The 22517-nt window shown below is 35.2% G+C and overlaps 1 protein-coding gene and 1 long non-coding RNA gene across 7 annotated transcripts in view; both read right to left on the bottom strand.

Moving 5' to 3' along the window:
- The window catches only part of LOC127707379 (TPR and ankyrin repeat-containing protein 1-like), a 129916-nt gene that overhangs the window by 16364 nt on the left and 91035 nt on the right, over positions 1-22517 (bottom strand). Inside the window, exons 26-29 of the mRNA XM_052211867.1 lie at positions 21648-21973; positions 19701-19865; positions 18796-19042; positions 3191-6321 (exon numbers count right to left, since the gene is read on the bottom strand). Coding sequence (XP_052067827.1) covers positions 3191-6321; positions 18796-19042; positions 19701-19865; positions 21648-21973 — 3869 coding nt within the window. The remainder of the gene's footprint in view (positions 1-3190; positions 6322-18795; positions 19043-19700; positions 19866-21647; positions 21974-22517) is intronic.
- On the bottom strand, positions 8298-18635 carry LOC127707814 (uncharacterized). 6 transcript variants are annotated; one of them, XR_007985036.1, is made up of 6 exons: positions 17861-18635; positions 16838-16999; positions 16355-16676; positions 13809-15150; positions 13326-13647; positions 9447-12119 (listed from the first exon to the last, which is right to left on the bottom strand). It is a non-coding gene; the product is annotated as an uncharacterized LOC127707814 (long non-coding RNA). The 6 variants fall into 6 exon arrangements; XR_007985027.1 differs by lacking the exons at positions 16838-16999; positions 17861-18635 and adding an exon at positions 8298-8884 and having other exon boundaries at positions 10634-12119; positions 16355-16808; XR_007985028.1 differs by lacking the exons at positions 16838-16999; positions 17861-18635 and having other exon boundaries at positions 13809-14838; positions 16193-16802.

The raw sequence follows: 22517 nt of genomic DNA, 5'->3' as shown, positions 1-22517 counted from the left end.
TATTAACTTTTGTAATAAAGTTTATGAAAATAATGGTATTAATTATATTTGGAGTGCTAAAAATTCTTTAGAGGTTTTAGATAAAATACGTGCTTCTGATGGTCCTTTTAATTCTTTTGACAGTTATTTTTCTACTCTCTACACTACACTTCCACACAATCTTATCAAGAAAAAGTTTTCATATTTAATTAAATGGTCTTTTGAAAAATCATTGCAAATTTATTTGCTGTAACTCGTTGAAAGCCTTTTTCTGTAATGAAAAAGGAAAGTATGCTAGATACACTTACTGGAAATGTGAAGATATGACTGAAGCTATAAATTTTCTCCTGGACAACATTTATGTACATTTCGGCGATAAAGTGTATCGACAGGTAGTAGGTATTCATATGGGCACTAATTGCGCCCCTTTAATAGCAGATTTATTCCTATATTGCTATGAATCACAGTTTATGACCAAAATCAGTAAAGACACGTCATTGTTACATTTAGTTGACACATTCAACAATAACTACCGTTATCTTGATGATATTTTTTCATTAAATAATCTAGAATTCTCTAAATATACTACCCAAAAGAGAAGATTTTTCATTCCTTATTGTTAATTTTCCTTTTTTAGACAGTGATGTTCCTTTGGTTCCATCATACAGTGTTTATATATCCCAACTCGTTCGTTATGCCTGTGTGTGTAGTGATGTCATAGATTTTAACCAACGTAATCAATGTAAGCTTGGAAATCACTATGTGATCCATGTAAACTTATCGAACCTTTAAACAAACTTATTAGTAAAGTTATCTTATAAATGTTGTAATAAGATCTTTGAATATTGTTTTCATTGGCACTAACATTGATTTTGTCATCAACAAATCAAAACATAACTAAATTTGTATTCTTTTCGAATGTTTTTTTGGGATGTATATATACACATCCATGTTTATTTTCTATTTAGAAATTGTTTTATCTATACATAACATTATACATATTTATTATAAGGTTAAATCCTAACTATCCTACTGCCTGTCGTTACTTTAATTTTGGAATAGCACAAGTCATGTCTTCCTTGACTGTCCATGGCGTTAAAATACCAAATCCCTGCCTGGGATGTGTTTTAATTGATTTTAGTCTCTGATGCATGATTTTTTATTATTAATTGTTTTTGGCTTTTAACTAGCTTTCAGTAACTGTGAGTACTCCCAAATCGTACTTTCGTGTCAATTTGACCTGTTGACACAATTTGTAATGCATTTCTGTTATTCAATGTTTACTTATTTTGTGTTATATCTCATCTTACTATTTTTAATATGTACCACCTTTGATAAGTATGACAAAAAATTTTCACTTCTGTACTCGTACTATGAATAACAAATTTATTTTGTAAAAAATGTTTTTGTACCCCTAACAACAAACAACAAAATTATTATATTTAAATTTACCTGTGAACGTTACTTTATTAAACGCTATTTTTTCCTAGGTTAAAGTTGTCTTTTTGACATTGAAACATCTTTTTTATCACTTGTTTATTACTTGTTTATTACTTGTTTTTGTGTATTGTCTTTTTGATCGAGTTAAAACATTTCAATTGATATTTTATTGTGTGTCTTTTTATGTTGTAATGTTATACCACAGTTTCAGGTTAGCGTGAAGGTTAGCGCCTGTTAAAACATTTAAACCCGCTGCATTTTTATGCACCTGTCCTAATCTGTTATGTCTTATAGTTTGTAGTCCATATAATTAAAATATTGCCTTTCCATACCATCATTGGCATGTAAATTGTTTGGACGAATATTGTGAAAATAATTGTATAATGTTCAAGATTGCATGATAGTTACGTAAGCACGTCACTGTTTTTGATATCCTATGGTGTTTTTCTTTGATGGAATATGTTCGTTGTTGTTCTGTGGTTTACATGTTGTGTCGACTATTATATTATTTGTTTGTGCGTTTCTTTGTTATGAATGTTCTTGCGTGTGTTTGTGCTGTATTTCTGTCATGTAGTGTTTTAGTGATATTTTTTAACATTGTCATAAAGCGGGAGGTTTGGCATGCCATGAAACCAGGTTCAACCCACCATTTGTTCTTAAAATGTCCTGTACCAAGTCAGGATTATGGCAGTTGTTATCAAATAGTTCGTTTCTATGTGTGTTGGTGTTTTTTTTTGTTGCACTTAGGTGTTCCTGTTGTTCAATTGTTTTCCTCTTATAATTGATGTGTTTCCATTGGTTTTGGTTTGTAACCTGATTTGTTTTCCCTCAATCGATTTATGACTTTTGAACACCAGTATACTACTGTTAGTAGTCTAAGTCAGGAGCCTGTTGTTCAGTGATTGTCGTTTGTTGGTGTGGTTCATAAGTTATTCTCGTTTTTTATATAGATTAGAACATTGGTTTTCCTGTTTGAATTGTTTTACACTAGTCTTTTTGGGGCCCATTATAACTTGCTGTTCGGTGTGAGCCAAGGCTCCATGTTCAAGGCCGTACTTTGACCTATAATTGTTTACTTTTTACACATTGTGACTTGGATGGATAGTTGTCTCATTGGCACTCATACCACATCTTCTTATTTATATGTACACCTTACAATCATTCCTTATACCAAATACAGCTGATCTTTTGCTTATAGTTTCTGAGATTTGACCTATAATGGTTTACTTTTACAAATTGTGACTTGGATGGAGAGTCGTCTCATTGAGACTCATACCATATCTTCTTATATCTATTGACATTGATCACTGATCCTCGAAATGAGGTCCAGGTCAGCAGAACCCTGTCTGACAGATATGTAGACCTTGCAAATATCCCATAAACCAAATGTAGTAATTCTATTAATCATAATAAGTGAGTATTTCACAAAGAAAAATCTAATTTTTTTTTAAGCAGTCCCTCAACCATGAAAATGAGGTCAAGGACAATGGACATATGACAAGATATGAAGCATCTAGGTCTTCTACCTTCTGAAATTAAAGGTTTATTCAAAAAGATTAAGCCATTGCCACTGCCAATTGTAACCCCTATGTCTGGCAGCAGGCGAGACAAAAATCAGTAACCAGATTCAATAGCAACACCTAGTTTAGAATCTAAAATTATCAAGAAAATAATAGTTTTGACTGACAAAATGAAAAAATTAAGCTTAACATTACTTCTTGCCTATTATTTGGCATTTTCAGAAGATGATCATGTGCAATGTTATAATTACCTTTGATTGTTGTTCATATCTATCTAATACATAATCATATATCTCATTCCCTCTTCCTATCATTTCCTTTACCATTTGTTGAAGCTTACGGTCTTGCCAGTCTCTATCCTCCAAAATTTTGCTTATATGTTTCATGACATTGTCGTATGATGTTGTTGTATGAACAATAGTCAGTGTACTGTCTGGATAAAGGTTCTTTATTTTAGAAGACTTGAGTTCATACTTTTCTATGAAGATTTTCATATCATCCACATCTTTCTTCAGGTAGTTATTGTAAGCACTCTGGAAAAGTTTGAACTCTTGCTGTTTACTTAAATGACTCTCTAATCTCTCATGTTTTTGTAATGGAGTCAATCCACAATGACTTTCCACTATTTCTGTATTTTCTTGTGATGTAGTTCCTGTCTGATTGTCAGGTTCCACAACAAAGCTTTTAATTCCACTAAACAGTTTGTGAAGAATGTTACCAGATGTTGTAGGAGAAATAGGCTGATTGTTTGATTGTGGTAGACTGGGATATTCATGGTCAGATAAGACTTCTTCTAAGTCTTGTTCAGGCTCAATGTTTCTTTCTTCTGGTTTGAAATAAGCTCCACAAATACCACACATTTTATCATTTACAATGATATCTCTGAATATGTCTGCTGATCTTGATTTGTCCATTTTTACCTGCTCTATTTCACAAAGTTCTCGCAAATTCTGGCAATTTGACAAGAATTTTACATGTTTTAGGAAATTGAGAATGGTTTGAGCTGATTTTGTCTTTTTTTGTTGCTCTTCATATTCCTCATGTTCAGCTCTTATTTTTTCCTTTTCTTCAGTGGATGTGGCAGTTTCTTCGTCATCAATATTAGTTTGGCTAGCGATGAAAGTGTCTGGATTAACAAGGACCTCTTTAGTTTTAGGAAGAAAGAAAGAGTCCTGAAATATTGACATATCAATGTCAGTGTCTAATTCAATACCATGTCTTCGACTCTGCCTTGACTGCCACCAACAATGTAACAGTTTTTCCTCTCTCTGAACAAGTAAGGCTTTCAGGCAATCCACAACATCCGCTATGCCTTTTGCTGTCTGTACACCTCTGACTGCTTGTGCTAACCTTTCTGGGCAATGCTCTGGTAACCTAATTCTGCATATTTCTCCAATAACATGTGTTTCTGAGTCTGTATATACCATTTGCCCCATGTTGCAGACAAACACCAAACTTGCCATAAGAACCCTTTCTGCAATTGTTATACTTTCAATTCTTTCTTTCGAATATTCAAATGGTAGAGTAGTATCATCTTCTTCAAGGCCATCCAATGGCTGACAATCTTTCATGCTTTCTGTCAATCTATGAAATACTAATCGAATGATGTTTATTTTCCTATCTGTACCAGCCAAAATACCAACAAGTCTTTCTGTCCGGTTTCTTATCAGATCCTGCTCAGGAACATGATTATATCTATTGATAGCTTCAAAGGTAGGAACTCCTTGATCACCAAGGAAGCTTGCATCCACAAAATTGACAATGGAAAGGTATGATGCAGGAATGACAAAGGACATATGTTGTCTGGTTGTAAATTTACATTCCAAACAGAAAGCAGTAACTGAAAAGAACTCAATCCACATCATCAGATTATTTAGGTCTGGTAACATTGGTACATGATTCTTCCTCCTCTCTAACTGGATAAATTTGGAAAACTGTCGCAAGGCATAATCAGGATTATTGTTTGTGCTTGAAAGGTATTCATAAGCTTCAAGAAATCTTCGCACTAAGCAGTGAACTAAATCCTTTTCCAACAGAAACCCCAACTCTTCCAAGTATCTTGTGGACATGCGTTCATTTCTATATTCAGTAAGGAGGTCCTGTTCAAATTGCTTCAAGATGTTGCTAAGAGGAATTGTTGAAATATTGAAGAAGTTAATAATAAAGATCATATTCATGAAAAGTTCCACATTTTTCTCTCTAATTTTATTGTTTTTGTCTCTGACCCTGTCATAATTTGTTCCTAGCATTCTTTCAAGCTGAATTCTTACATACCTCTTTTGACAAAACATTTTCTTCAAACGAAATGCTTCACTACTGGTTGATATGGTAATACCTTCTTTCCGACTGAATCTTGTATATATACTGTTTAATAGAAGCTTACAGGACATGTAATCATTTTCTTTGGGATGAAGGAATGTTTCTTGTAGCCTCTTCAGCTCATCAGGCATTGATGAAATTCTTTTTGCCCCAGATTGAACATAACTCTCCATTTCAACAAAAAGCACATCTAATTCAATCAACTTTCTAAAGTTGGCATCTGACAACTGGTTGTGTAGTCCTCTTGAACATGGTGTCTGGCACTTGTCCACAATACCAATATTATACAGTGAACATTCACCTAACATCTTGTGTTGCTTCTCAAACTCTAAGCACAATCTATTGTACCAATGTTTTCCTTTGGTCAATAAATCTTGTGCAATACTGAATCTGGCTTTCTGTTGTGAAATTTCAATTTTCACAAATTTTTCATTAATATTTGCACCTTGTGATTTCAATACTCCTAGAATTCTTGGTTTCAATGTAGGATTATAAATCATTTCTGTGTTCGTTTTATTTTCTAGACCGTAAAACCGAAGAATCTGATCTAGCCTCTGTTTGTCCTCCAACCCTGGCATAGTTATGACTTTCAGCACACCATATAAATTTTCCATGCCTTTGACAACCTGGAACATATTTTTTCTGTCAGTGAGATCAGAGTTGTATACCATCCAATTCATACATTCCAGCTGAGCTACTTCATTTCTGTATGGTTTGGCCTTATTAAAAGCTCCCCATGAAAGATTTATACGAGTCATGTCATGTGTCAGTTGACCAAATAAAAGACTGGCTTCTCCTGCTCCATTCTGGGAATCTACAAACTTGTAACAATTTTTTTCTTGCAAGTTTTTGAACAGGTCAAAAGCTTCTTTTACTTTTTCAACAACTTCATCTTTCTTGTCAGAAATGGCACTTCCATCAAACTGAATGGTAGTCTGAATTTGTGCTTCTACAACCAAGCAGTAACCAATCCAATCCTTCCTACCTAAATCTCTAGCCAAAAGTAGTGCCTGATCTATCTGTCCTTGGTCTATATATAATTGGGCAGCCTCATTCTCTTGTCCTAAAATAGAAAATGAAAGTAAACAAAAGGAATAGGCAGTAAAATGGTTACAATTTCATATAATTTCAGTAAAAACAATTTTTGAGAATAAAATCATGTTGAAAAGATAACACTGATTTCACCAAGATAGTGAATCAAAGACAATCAGGTTAAAGACCATACTGACATACTTAAATGCATGAAGGTAACTACAGGTCTTTATCTCTCTCTCTCTCTCTCTCTCTGAAATGGACCTTATTAGATATTTTAGCATTTAATGTTGAATAAGCCTTGAAAGTTGTAAAAAAGTAAAAAATATATCTAGCTAAGTGCCAATTGCTCTAGGAGAGACAAAAACAGCAGAAGTGTTTGTATTTTTTTATTCTATAAACAATATCAAAATATCAACTTGATAGAATGCATTGTACATCCACACTTCACAGAATATACAAAAGTTGTATCATATAAACTGTTAACACAGAGATATGTCTCGCCTATTTGTTATTTTGATAATGTAAATGTTGAAATTAAAATAGCAATACTTTAACATGTAAGTTATGCAAGTATTCAAAGTCAATGAACCATGACTGAAGGTACACGGCTAAACAATCTCCATGGAAATGAGATGTACCAATGCTAATACAACTGCAAACCAAATACCATTGACTTTTCATAAGTCGTTCCCTACAAAACAAACCTAAACACAAACATTAACTTGTAAACTATGTAAAAGTTTAAAAGTCAATGAACCATAATTAGGGGGTGGGGTTATATAATCTCCATGGAAATGAAACTTGCAAATGCCAATACATTTGCATACTGAATATCATTGACTTAACATTAGTGGTTCATCTTAAACTGATCTAATCACAAACTAATACATGTAAACTAAGCAAAAGTTTCAAAGTCAATAGAACATGACTGAGGGGTTAGGACCAAATATTTTCCATGGAAATGAGATGTGCTAATGCTTATACAACTGCATACCAATTATCATTGACCTACCACTAACAGTTCCCCTTAAACTGACCTAATCACAAACTAATACATGAAAACTAAGCAAAAGTTTCAAAGTCAATAGACCATGAATGAGGGGGCGGGGCCAAATAATCTCCATGGAAATGAGATATGCCAATGTTTATACAACTGCATACCAAATATCATTGACCTACCACTAGTCGTTTCCCATAAACTGACCTAATCACAAACTAATACATGTAAACTAAGCAAAGTTTCAAAGTCAATAGACCTTGACTGAGGGGGCAGGGCCAAATAATCTCCATGGAAATGAGATGTGCCACAGCTAATACAACTGCATACCAAATATCATTGACCTACCACTAGTGGTTCACCATGAACTAGACCTAATCACAAACTAATACATTGTTGATGCCGCCGCTGGAAATAGCATACCTATGTCTTGCTTTTTGACTCTGTCAAGGCGAGACAAAAACTGTGAATGAACTCACAAAAGGATACCCACCTCTTCCCAAATTTAAATATGTCGCCTTTTACAGGTTGAACTCGGATTAAAATTCCTTTGTGTACAACCTCAGGTAGATATATACATTGGAATACTGACATAAATAAGTTCAATCATCTCCCCTTTCACATGTTGGACCAGTATTATATCCCTTATGCAAATCTTCAGAGAGTGTTTCGTCATATGAGATAAGATGAGAAAAACTCAATTGACCCTTTGGGTTAGGTAAGCTAAAAAGTAAGTTTATACCTAGGATCATGTATTCCCTTATCCACATCCTCAGGTACTGTTATATGACTGTTTAATGTTTCATCAAGAAACATCCAGCAATTATTTGAATGGTTTCAAATTTTGTTGTGTTAAGCCCTTTAAAAGCTCGCTATGTGGTATGGGTTTTGCTAATTGTTGAAGGTTGTACGGCAACCATAGCTGGTGTATAGATGTCTCATTTGCAATCACACCACATCTTCTTATTTTACATTAATGAGTTGCCCTTACAAGGCCTCTGAACAGAAGAAATAAAATGCTCCGCTGGGGCGCAGCTTGATACGACCGCAGAGGTCGAACCCTGAACAGTTGGGGCAAGTATGGACACAACATTCAAGCTAGATACAGCACTGAATTTGGATTGTAATTAAAAATTTGACACAGCATAAGTTTCTGACACAGAATGAATGTGGTCTAAGAACTTAAAAATTTTTAATTTACCTATTCAAACCATATCATTATTATTTGCTTTTATATATAAATCAGATATAACCAATTTAAAATGGAAAATTTTAAAGAAAAATAAAATGCTCCGCAGGGCGCAGCTTGATACGACCGCAGAGGTCGAACCCTGAACAGTTGGGGCAAGTATGGACACAACATTCAAGCTTGATATAGCTCTGAATTTGGATTGTGATTAAATATTTGACACAGCATAGGTTTCTGACACAGAATGAATGTGGTCTAAGAACTTAAAAATTTTAAATTGGACATTCACCTATTATGGTCCAATATCCAAAATCTAAATACATGTTTAGATTCAGCATATCAAAGAACCCCAAGAATTCAATTTTTGATGAAATCAAACAAAGTTTAATTTTGGACCCTTTTGACCTCAATGTGGACAAAGTTGATAACGGGACCAAAAAATCAAAAATCTAAATACATGGTTAGATTCAGCATATCAAAGAACCCCATATATTCAATTTTTGTTGAAATCAAACAAAGTTTAATTTTGGACCCAGATTTGGACCAACTTGAAAACTGGGCCCATAATCAAAAATCTAAATACATGTTTAGATTCAGCATATCAAAGAACCCTAAAAATTCAATTTTTGTTAAAATCAAACTAAGTTTAATTTTGGACCCTTTGGACCATAATGTAGACCAATTTGAAAACGGAACCAAAAATTAAGAATCTAAATACACGGTTAGATTCGGCATATCAAAGAACCCCAATAATTCAATTTTTGATGAAATCAAACAAAGTTAAATTTTGGACCCTTTGGACCTCAATGTGGACAAATTTAAAAACGGGGCCCAAAATCCAAAAACTTAATACACGGTTAGATTCAGCATATTAAAGAACCCCAAGAATTCAAGAATAAAACCCCATTGAAATTGATCAAGAAATAAGCAATTTATACAAAGTATCTTCTTTTATAAAAATACTGTGCAATTGAATATTTCTTGCTATTGCGCAATACTTTACAATTGACAATTTCTTGCTATTGCGCAATATTGTGCTATTGGATATTTCTTGCTATTGCCCAATACTGTGCAATTGAAGATTTCATGCTATTGCGCAATACTGTGCAATTGAAGATTTCTTGCTATTGTGCAATACTGTGCAATTGAAAATTTCTTGCTATTGCACAATACTTATTATATAATAATTTACACATCCTGTTTGGTGTGTATCTCCTACCATATCATTATTATTTGCTTTTAAATATAAATCAGAAATAACCAACTTAAAATGGAAAATTTTAAAAGAAAAAAAAAAGGAAAAAAAGAAAAAAAAAGAAACCCCCCCCCCCTAATTTTTTGAACCCCCTTATGATTCATCACCCCCAAACTCAATCCCAGCCTTCCCTTTGTGGTATGGTACCTTGCAGTACAATTTCAGAGAGATCCATACACTTGAACACAAGTTATTGTCTGGAAACTAGAAAAATGCTTATTTTTGGCCCCAAATTCCTAAACGTTTCGGGCAATTACCCACAAATTCAATTCCAGCTTTCCCTTTGTGATATGGAACCTTGTAGTACAATTTCAGAAATATCCAAACACTTACACACAAGTTATTGTCATGAAACTAGAAAAATGCTTGTTTTTTGCCCCTTTTTTAGCCCCTAATTCCTAAAATTTTGAGGCAATTACCCCCAAAATCAATTACAACCTTCCCTTTGTGATATGGAACCTTGTGGTACAATGTCAGAGAGATCCATACACTTACACACAAGTTATTGTCTGGAAGTTACAAAAATGCTTATTTTTGGCCCCTTTTCGGCCCCTAATTCCTTAACTGTTGGTACCATAACCCCCAAAATCAATCCCAACCTTCCTTTCGTGGTATAGAACCTTATGGTAAAATTTCATGGAGATCCATTCACTCCATGGACACACCATTCAAGCTTGATACAGCTTTGCATTTGGATTGTGATTAAATATTTGACACAGCATAGGTTTCTGACACAGAATGAATGTGGTCTAAGAACTTAAAAATTTTAAATTGGACATTCACCTATTATGGTCCAATATCCAAAATCTAAATACATGGTTAGATTCAGCATATCAAAGAACCCCAAGAATTCATTTTTTGATGAAATCAAACAAAGTTTAATTTTGGACCCTTTTTACCTCAATGTGGACAAAGTTGATAACGGGGCCCAAAAATCAAAAATCTAAGTACATGGTTAGATTCAGCATATCAAAGAACCCCATATATTCAATTTTTGTTGAAATCAAACAAAGTTTAATTTTGGACCCCGATTTGGACCAACTTGAAAACTGGGCCCATAATCAAAAATCTAAATACATGTTTAGATTCAGCATATCAAAGAACCCTAAGAATTCAATTTTTGTTAAAATCAAACTAAGTTTAATTTTGGACCCTTTGGACCTTAATGTAGACCAATTTGAAAATGGAACCAAAAATTAAGAATCTAAATTCACGGTTAGATTCGGCATATCAAAGAACCCCAATAATTCAATTTTTGATGAAATCAAACAAAGTTTAATTTTGGATCCTTTTGACCCCAATGTGGACCAATTTAAAAACGGGGCCCAAAATCCAAAAACTAAATACACGGTTAGATTCAGCATATTAAAGAACCCCAAGAATTCAAGAATAAAACCCCATTGAAATTGGTCAAGAAATAAGCAATTTATACGAAGTATCTTCTTTTGCACAATACTGTGCAATTAAATATTTCTTGCTATTGCGCAATACTGTAAAATTGACAATTTCTTGCTATTGCGCAATATTGTGCTATTGGATATTTCTTGCTATTGCGCAATACTGTGCAATTGAAGATTTCTTGCTATTGCACAATACTGTGCAATTGAAGATTTCTTGCTATTGTGCAATACTGTGCAATTGAAAATTTCTTGCTATTGCACAATACTTATTATATAATAATTTACACATCCTGTTTGGTGTGTATCTCCTACCATATCATTATTATTTGCTTTTAAATATAAATCAGAAATAACCAACTTAAAATGGAAAATTTTAAAAGAAAAAAAAAGGAAAAAAAGGAAAAAAAAGGAAAAAAAAAAAAAATCCCCCCCCAAATTTTTTGAACCCCCTTATGATTCATCACCCCCAAACTCAATCCCAGCCTTCCCTTTGTGGTATGGTACCTTGCAGTACAATTTCAGAGTGATCCATAAACTTGAACACAAGTTATTGTCTGGAAACTAGAAAAATGTGTTTTTTGGCCCCTTTTTGGCCCCAAATTCCTAAACGTTTAGGGCAATTACCCCCAAACTCAATTCCAGCTTTCCCTTTGTGATATGGAACCTTGTGGTACAATTTCAGAAAGATCCATACACTTACACACAAGTTATTGTCCTGAAACTAGAAAAATGCTTGTTTTTTGCCCCTTTCTGGCCCCTAATTCCTAAAATATTGAGGCAATTACCCCCATCATCAATCCCAGCCTTCCCTTTGTGGTATGGTACCTTGCAGTACAATTTCAGAGAGATCCATACACTTGAACACAAGTTATTGTCTGGAAACTAGAAAAATGCTTATTTTTAGCCCCTTTTTGGCCCCCAATTCCTAAACGTTTCGGCAATTACCCCCAAACTCAATTCCAGCTTTCCCTTTGTGATATGGAACCTTGTAGTACAATTTCAGAAAGATCCATACACTTACACACAAGTTATTGTCATGAAACTAGAAAAATGCTTGTTTTTTGCCCCTTTTTTTGCCCCTAATTCCTAAAATTTTGAGGCAATTACCCCCAAAATCAATCCCAGCATTCCTTTTGTGATATGGAACCTTGTGGCACAATGTCAGAGAGATCCATACACTAACACACAAGTTATGTCTGGAAGTTACAAAAATGCTTATTTTTGGCCCCTAATTCCTTTACTATTGGTACCATAACCCCCAAAATCAATCCCAACCTTTCTTTTGTGGTATTGAACCTTGTGGTAAAATTTCATAGAGATCCATTCACTTAAACTAAAGTTAGAGTGCGAAAACCAATGTGTCTTCGGACGACGCCAGACGATGACGACGACGCCGCCAACGTCATACCAATATACGACCACAAAATTTTTTTTGCGGTCGTATAAAAAAGGGAAAAAAAATTCCCCCTTCCAAATTTTTTGATCCCCCTTATGATTCATCACCCCCAAACTCAATCCCAGTCTTCCCTTTGTGGTACGGTACCTTGCAGGACAATTTCAGAGAGATCTGTACACTTGAACACAAGTTATTGTCTGGAAACTAGAAAAATGCTTGTTTTTTTGCCCCTTTTTGGCCCCAAATTCCTAAACGTTAAGGGCAATTACCCCCAAACTCAAACCCAGCTTTCCCTTTGTGACATGGAACCTTGTGGTACAATGTCAGAGAGATCCATACACTTACACACAAGTTTTTGTCATGAAACTAGAAAAATGCTTGTTTTTTGCCCCTTTTTGGCCCCTAATTCCTTAAATTTGGAGGCAATTACCCCCAAAATCAATCCCAGTATGCCCTTTATGATATGGAACCTTGTGATACAATGGCAGAGAGATCCATACACTTACACACAAGTTTTTGTCATGAAACTAGAAAAATGCTTGTTTTTTGCCCCTTTTATGCCCCTAATTCCCAAAATTTTGAGGCAACTACCCAAAAAAAAACTATCCCAGCATTTCCTTTGTGATATGGAACCTTGTGATACAATGTCAGAGAGATCCATACACTTACACACAAATTATTGTCATGAAACTAGAAAAATGCTTGTTTTTTTGCCCCTTTTTGGCCCCAAATTCCTAAACGTTTACGGCAATTACCCCCAAACTCAAACCCAGCTTTCCCTTTGTGATATGGAACCTTGCAGTACAATTCCATAAAGATCCATACACTTACACACAAGTTATTGTCATGAAACTAGAAAAATACTTGTTTTTTGCCCCTTTTTGGCCCCTAATTCCTAAAATTTGGAGGCAATTACCCCCAAAATCAATCCCAGCATTCCCTTTGTGATATGGAATCTTGTGGTACAATGTCAGAGAGATCCATACACTTACACACAAGTTTTTGTCATGAAACTAGAAAAATGCTTGTTTTTTGCCCCTTTTTGGCCCCTAATTCCTTAAATTTGGAGGCAATTACCCCCAAAATCAATCCCAGCATTCCCTTTGTGATATGGAACCTTGTGGTACAATGTCAGAGAGATCCATACACTTACACACAAGTTATTGTCATGAAACTAGAAAAATGCTTGTTTTTTGCCCCTTTTATGCCCCTAATTCCCAAAATTTTGAGGCAACTACCCAAAAAAACTATCCCAGCATTTCCTTTGTGATATGGAACCTTGTGATACAATGTCAGAGAGATCCATACACTTACACACAAATTATTGTCATGAAACTAGAAAAATGCTTGTTTTTTTGCCCCTTTTTGGCCCCAAATTCCTAAACGTTTAGGGCAATTACCCCCAAACTCAAACCCAGCTTTCCCTTTGTGATATGGAACCTTGCAGTACAATTCCATAAAGATCCATACACTTACACACAAGTTATTGTCATGAAACTAGAAAAATACTTGTTTTTTGCCCCTTTTTGGCCCCTAATTCCTAAAATTTGGAGGCAATTACCCCCAAAATCAATCCCAGCATTCCCTATGTGATATGGAATCTTGTGGTACAATGTCAGAGAGATCCATACACTTACACACAAGTTTTTGTCATGAAACTAGAAAAATGCTTGTTTTTTGCCCCTTTTTGGCCCCTAATTCCTTAAATCTGGAGGCAATTACCCCCAAAATCAATCCCAGCATTCCCTTTGTGATATGGAACCTTGTGGTACAATGTCAGAGAGATCCATACACTTACACACAAGTTATTGTCATGAAACTAGAAAAATGCTTGTTTTTTGCCCCTTTTTGGCCCCTAATTCCTAAAATTTGGAGGCAATTACCCCCAAAATCAATCCCAGCATTCCCTTTGTGATATGGAACCTTGTGGTACAATGTCAGAGAGATCCATACACTAACACACAAGTGATGTCTGGAAGTTACAAAAATGCTTATTTTTGGCCCCTTTTTCCTTAACTGTTGGTACCATAACCCCCAAAATCAATCCCCACCTTCCTTTTGTGGTATTGAACCTTATGGTAAAATATCATAGAGATCCATTCACTTAAACTAAAGTTAGAGTGCGAAAACCAATGTGTCTTCGGATGAGGACGACGACGCCAACGTCATACCAATATACGACCACAAAATTTTGTTTGCGGTCGTATAAAAATGCTTGTTTTTTGGCCCCTTTTTGGCCCCAAGTTCCTAAATGTTTAGGGCAATTACCCCCAAACTCAAACCCAGCTTTCCCTTTGTGATATGGAACCTTGTAGTACAATTTCATAAAGATCCATACACTTACGCACAAGTTTTTGTCCTGAAACTAGAAAAATGCTTGATTTTTTGCCCCTTTTTGGCCCCTTATTCCTAAAATTTTGAGGCAATAACCCCCAAAATCAATCCTAGCCTTCCCTTTGTAGTATGGTACCTTGCAGTACAATTTCAGAGAGATCCATACACTTGAACACAAGTTATTGTCTGGAAACTAGAAAAATGCTTATTTTTGGCCCCTTATTCCTAAACGTTTTAGGCAATTACCCCCAAACTCAATTCCAGCTTTCCCTTTGTGATATGGAACCTTGTAGTACAATTTCATAAAGATCCATACACTTACACACAAGTTATTGTCATGAAACTAGAAAAATGCTTGTTTTTGCCCCTTTTTTGGCTCCTAATTCCTAAAATGTGGAGGCAATTACCCCCAAAATCAATCCAAGCATTCCCTTTGTGATATGGAACCTTGTGGTACAATGTCAAAGAGATCCATACACTAACACACAAGTTATGTCTGGAAGTTACAAAAATGCTTATTTTTGGCCCCTAATTCCTTAACTGTTAGTACCATAACCCCCAAAATCAATCCCAACTTTCCTTTTGTGGTATTGAACCTTATGGTAAAATTTCATAGAGATCCATTCACTTTAACTAAAGTTAGAGTGCGAAAACCAATGTGTCTTCGGACGACGCCAGACGATGACGACGACGCCGCCAACGTCATACCAATATACGACCACAAAATTTTTTTTGCGGTCGTATAAAAAAGGGAAAAAAAATTCCCCCTTCCAAATTTTTTGATCCCCCTTATGATTCATCACCCCCAAACTCAATCCCAGTCTTCCCTTTGTGGTACGGTACCTTGCAGGACAATTTCAGAGAGATCTGTACACTTGAACACAAGTTATTGTCTGGAAACTAGAAAAATGCTTGTTTTTTTGCCCCTTTTTGGCCCCAAATTCCTAAACGTTAAGGGCAATTACCCCCAAACTCAAACCCAGCTTTCCCTTTGTGACATGGAACCTTGTGGTACAATGTCAGAGAGATCCATACACTTACACACAAGTTTTTGTCATGAAACTAGAAAAATGCTTGTTTTTTGCCCCTTTTTGGCCCCTAATTCCTTAAATTTGGAGGCAATTACCCCCAAAATCAATCCCAGTATGCCCTTTATGATATGGAACCTTGTGATACAATGGCAGAGAGATCCATACACTTACACACAAGTTTTTGTCATGAAACTAGAAAAATGCTTGTTTTTTGCCCCTTTTATGCCCCTAATTCCCAAAATTTTGAGGCAACTACCCAAAAAAAACTATCCCAGCATTTCCTTTGTGATATGGAACCTTGTGATACAATGTCAGAGAGATCCATACACTTACACACAAATTATTGTCATGAAACTAGAAAAATGCTTGTTTTTTTGCCCCTTTTTGGCCCCAAATTCCTAAACGTTTACGGCAATTACCCCCAAACTCAAACCCAGCTTTCCCTTTGTGATATGGAACCTTGCAGTACAATTCCATAAAGATCCATACACTTACACACAAGTTATTGTCATGAAACTAGAAAAATACTTGTTTTTTGCCCCTTTTTGGCCCCTAATTCCTAAAATTTGGAGGCAATTACCCCCAAAATCAATCCCAGCATTCCCTTTGTGATATGGAATCTTGTGGTACAATGTCAGAGAGATCCATACACTTACACACAAGTTTTTGTCATGAAACTAGAAAAATGCTTGTTTTTTGCCCCTTTTTGGCCCCTAATTCCTTAAATTTGGAGGCAATTACCCCCAAAATCAATCCCAGCATTCCCTTTGTGATATGGAACCTTGTGGTACAATGTCAGAGAGATCCATACACTTACACACAAGTTATTGTCATGAAACTAGAAAAATGCTTGTTTTTTGCCCCTTTTATGCCCCTAATTCCCAAAATTTTGAGGCAACTACCCAAAAAAACTATCCCAGCATTTCCTTTGTGATATGGAACCTTGTGATACAATGTCAGAGAGATCCATACACTTACACACAAATTATTGTCATGAAACTAGAAAAATGCTTGTTTTTTTGCCCCTTTTTGGCCCCAAATTCCTAAACGTTTAGGGCAATTACCCCCAAACTCAAACCCAGCTTTCCCTTTGTGATATGGAACCTTGCAGTACAATTCCATAAAGATCCATACACTTACACACAAGTTATTGTCATGAAACTAGAAAAATACTTGTTTTTTGCCCCTTTTTGGCCCCTAATTCCTAAAATTTGGAGGCAATTACCCCCAAAATCAATCCCAGCATTCCTATGTGATATGGAATCTGTGGTACAATGTCAGAGAGATCCATACACTTACACACAAGTTTTTGTCATGAAACTAGAAAATGCTTGTTTTTTGCCCCTTTTTGGCCCCTAATTCCTTAAATCTGGAGGCAATTACCCCCAAAATCAATCCCAGCATTCCCTTTGTGATATGGAACCTTGTGGTACAATGTCAGAGAGATCCATACACTTACACACAAGTTACTGTCATGAAACTAGAAAAATGCTTGTTTTTTGCCCCTTTTTGGCCCCTAATTCCTAAAATTTGGAGGCAATTACCCCCAAAATCAATCCCAGCATTCCCTTTGTGATATGGAACCTTGTGGTACAATGTCAGAGAGATCCATACACTAACACACAAGTGATGTCTGGAAGTTACAAAAATGCTTATTTTTGGCCCCTTTTTCCTTAACTGTTGGTACCATAACCCCCAAAATCAATCCCCACCTTCCTTTTGTGGTATTGAACCTTATGGTAAAATATCATAGAGATCCATTCACTTAACTAAAGTTAGAGTGCGAAAACCAATGTGTCTTCGGATGAGGACGACGACGCCAACGTCATACCAATATACGACCACAAAATTTTGTTTGCGGTCGTATAAAAATGCTTGTTTTTTGGCCCCTTTTGGCCCCAAGTTCCTAAATGTTTAGGGCAATTACCCCCAACTCAAACCCAGCTTTCCCTTTGTGATAGGAACCTTGTAGTACAATTTCATAAAGATCCATACACTTACGCACAAGTTTTTGTCCTGAAACTAGAAAAATGCTTGATTTTTTGCCCCTTTTTGGCCCCTTATTCCTAAAATTTTGAGGCAATAACCCCCAAAATCAATCCTAGCCTTCCCTTTGTAGTATGGTACCTTGCAGTACAATTTCAGAGAGATCCATACACTTGAACACAAGTTATTGTCTGGAAACTAGAAAAATGCTTATTTTTGGCCCCTTATTCCTAAACGTTTTAGGCAATTACCCCCAAACTCAATTCCAGCTTTCCCTTTGTGATATGGAACCTTGTAGTACAATTTCATAAAGATCCATACACTTACACACAAGTTATTGTCATGAAACTAGAAAAATGCTTGTTTTTGCCCCTTTTTTGGCTCCTAATTCCTAAAATGTGGAGGCAATTACCCCCAAAATCAATCCAAGCATTCCCTTTGTGATATGGAACCTTGTGGTACAATGTCAAAGAGATCCATACACTAACACACAAGTTATGTCTGGAAGTTACAAAAATGCTTATTTTTGGCCCCTAATTCCTTAACTGTTAGTACCATAACCCCCAAAATCAATCCCAACTTTCCTTTTGTGGTATTGAACCTTATGGTAAAATTTCATAGAGATCCATTCACTTTAACTAAAGTTAGAGTGCGAAAACCAATGTGTCTTCGGACAACGACGCTGACGCCATACCAATATACGACCGCAAAATTTTTTTGCAGTCGTATAAAAACAGACAGCTAATTCCTGTATACTCCCAAAACTGTGTTGGTGGTTGGTATAAATATGATATCTGTCAGACTGAAAGCAGTATCAAACAACATGACTAAACTAGCAGGGGTTTAAACAAAGTTTGGAAACGTTTTGCCCTGTAAAATTCTGACATGTACTAAGACTAGCATTAACTGATTACCATTATCTCTAAGAATTTTAGCAGCATGTGACATATATTCATTCTGATGGTTATGATGCTTCCTCAAGAAGTCCACTCTGTCCTGAATACTGGACAATCTGTTTAATGATGCCAACATCTTTCCAACATTCCTAGCAGTATGGTACATCCCAGCAGACACGTAAGCTAACTGTTCCTCTGTGTGCTCTTTACGTGGAGCATGCTCCTTCAAATGTTGGGGTAGAACTTTACCTTTCTCTTCAAATTCCTGTAGCAAAATAACTAACAATTTTATAATACAACTTTATACAAAATATCATTGATCTATCACAAGTAGTTCCTATCAAACTAACTTGAGCAGAAAACTTAACATTGAGAATGCATAATAATTGGAAGTCCCTGGACCATGACCTAGGGAGCAGGGTCTCAAAACAGTTGTACTAATAGTAATGCAACTCTATAGAAAATATCATTGATCTATCACAAGTAGTTCCTATCAAACTAATTTAGGCAGAAAACTTAACAATTGCTGATGCTGGCACCGCCATCATCGCCATTGGGAACACCTATGTCTTGCCTTCTGAGACTTTTTTCGTAGGTGAGACAACTTTAATTAGATGATCTAGTGTTCACATATTTCCCTGTTGGCAGAAAAAAACTTGAGGGTAAATTCAAAAACCAAACTTGAACATAACATATATTTGGTGTTTCACAACATTGTGTAAACTTCAAAAAGATAAGTTAAATGGAACTAACTGTCATTAACACCTGGAAAACAAAAATAATGATGTATAGGTTAACTCAGGGGGATAACTTTTGAATGGTAAATGTCAAACCATTAAAAATCAAAATGACCTGTATTTCATGGTCCATGACATTGTGTTCAAGTTTCAATTTTTTAAATTTTTTTTTCCAAATATGCATACCTTTTTCTGCATTCTGAATCTTTTGAGAGTATCAAATGCCATGTCATACATTTCTTGTTCATACAAAGTATCTATAGCTTTGTCAAAGAATCCCAATCTCTCATAACATGCACTGCTTTCTATTGGACGCCTCAACTTTCTGTATGTTTCTGCTGCCTTTTCAAGCTAAAAAATATAATTATATTCACTTACTAGTAACTAGAATTTGTATGTCCACTGCCTGAATCATGATAATTATGCAAATGCCTCCACAAATCTGATAATGGAACAAGAAATATTTTTCAAAGATACAACAAACGTCTTAATTGATCACATGTTTACACCATTAATGTTTTGTTCCATGAAGGCAATATTTAGTAACTAATATAACTTACACAGCTCCTGGAACAACATACAATCTACTGATCTATGGAGTTGTACTTTTTAGTTGTATCAGGAGCAAATAGCATGAATTTCTGCTGCCTATGATTTCTTTACTATTCAGTTTTCTTCCAAAATGAGCATGATAAGCATAAGAAACATTCATGATCTGCCATGATATAAAAACAAGGAGGTATTATATAGGAGCCATTATTTGCAAAATTAATAAAATTATGCTGAACTTTCAAAATTGTGCTAATCTTATTGATAAATGAACAGGGTAATACAATATGTCCACTTTAGTGCAAAAAGGTCATTTGCTTTTGTGATGTTATAAACATGGCGAAATTTATGTTTTGACCTGAATTGGCCAAATTCACTCATAGTTTTTGGTCAAATATATTTGAGCATCAGCTTTACCCAAAAGGATAATTTACACTCATTTAAAACATCTTTGTAAAATATTTTATAGAAGCAAAATATTTTTTTGGGTAAAACTGTTTCTCACATTTAAATATTAATGAGAAAACCTGAAAAGTAGACTATTTTGGCAGGTTTTATTGTTTTGCACAAACTTCAGACTAAGTGTAAGAACTATGAAGCCTTAATGCCAATATGTGAGACAAAATTCAAAAATATGAATACAGACTAATGTGTTATGCACATCTAAAGGATGTTATTTGGCAGTTTCATAATTCTTGTTGATTTCTTAATTCAAGTGGCCAAAATATGTGGCTTTATCGTACGTTCGGCTTTATCTGAGGGTATACTTCAGCTTCTTTTTTTTTTTATCTTAATCCAAAATTTGTGAAAATAAAACACATGAAAATTTTCTTTTCTACTATATCTAGGTATATAGGTTCAAGGTAGGCTTTCTTACAATCCCCCTTTTTTCAGAATTGGTTTTACAACATTATGTTCATTCTCCACCCTTATATATTAAAACTGGTTAAATGGAAGCTATTAATTATTCCCCAAAGGTAACTTGGTTTGAGGCAGGCTATGTATTATATTACAACGCTTACTTGGATATGCATGATCTCCACTTGTTAACTTGATATACAGGAGATTATGTATTATTTGCATTCAAATCTTCCAGGTAAAACAGCTTAAGATGAGATGTCCTTTTCCTCCAAAAGAGAACTTAATAGGGTGGAGGGTTTAACACCAGCAAACATGTTTAACCCCGCTACATTCTGTATTTGCCTGTCCAAAGTCTGAAGCCTGTAACTCAGTGGTTGTCGTTTGTTGCTGTATATCATATTTGTTTTTCGTTTATTATTTTGTACATAAATCAGGCCGTTAGTTTTCTCATTTGAATTGTTTACATTTGTCATTTTGAGCCTTTTATAGCTTACTATGCGGTATGGGTTTTGCTCATTGTTGAAGGTCATATGGTGACCTTAAGTTTTTAACTTCTATGCAATTTGGTCTCTAGTGGAGAGTTGTCTTATTGGCAATCATACCAAATCTTCTTATTTTTAGATTAATTATCTGGAGGCATTTCAATTTCTCTCCCTATTTCATGCTGTTCATACCTAACTAAAATAGCAGTCAGCCAAACTATAATAATGTTTTTGCACATACCTGACCCATTTTTTCATATAAATGAGCTAGAAGTTCCCTCTCTCTGGCATTCTGTAAGCACTTAGCAGCCAAAACTGGAAGGTTGACTTCTAAATACTGTTCTGCAGCTAACATAAACTCCTCTCTCATTTTTGTAGGGCTATCCTTTATTCTGGAGGCTTTCAGCGCCCTCTGATGGGACATTGCCACTTTCTCCATATAAGGTTCACCTCCTTGTCGATAACATTTAGCTGCTACTTCATACAAGTTATGTTTCATGAAGTCTTGTGCTCTCTTTAACCATTCTTCTGGGGTAGATTCTTCCGCAAACATTCCACCAGTGGATACTATAGGAATTATATCAAAAGGATCAAAACTTGTAAAGTGATAAATGAGTCATTTCAATGATCCATTTCTGCTTGTTAAGGTGAATTATATAATAAATGTGTGGGGGAGACATAAGTATAGCCTGCTTTTTGTACCAGATGGTAAATTCAAAATGTACCATTCTGTCAAACCTCAGCATTTCTTAAAAGAGCATACTTGAGTTAGTGACAACATGCAATAAAATAATTCTGAAGTGAACTAAATTGATCCAAGCATTCTTGAGTAAGTCACTGACTTACTAAAAAACTGCTTGAAATGTAATGGCTGTAATAATGTCCAATAAATCTGGAATGACAAATGAGATGACTTTCAAAATTACCAATTCCAACAAATAGTAAATTGGTTGAATCAAACTAGAGCTAGTGTGTGCCCCTTTTGCATTATCACATAGCCAAGAACTGAGAAATATGGGTGAAGTTCATAATGAACATGTGTACTAAGTTTCAAGTTGATGTGGCCACAACTTCATGGCAAACTACATTAAACCTAAACTAAAACCTGATG

The sequence above is a fragment of the Mytilus californianus genome, unplaced genomic scaffold (assembly GCF_021869535.1).
Source record: "Mytilus californianus isolate M0D057914Y unplaced genomic scaffold, xbMytCali1.0.p SCAF_1, whole genome shotgun sequence".
NCBI lineage: Eukaryota > Metazoa > Mollusca > Bivalvia > Mytilida > Mytilidae > Mytilus > Mytilus californianus.
This window is presented reverse-complemented; position numbering and strand designations above follow the sequence as displayed.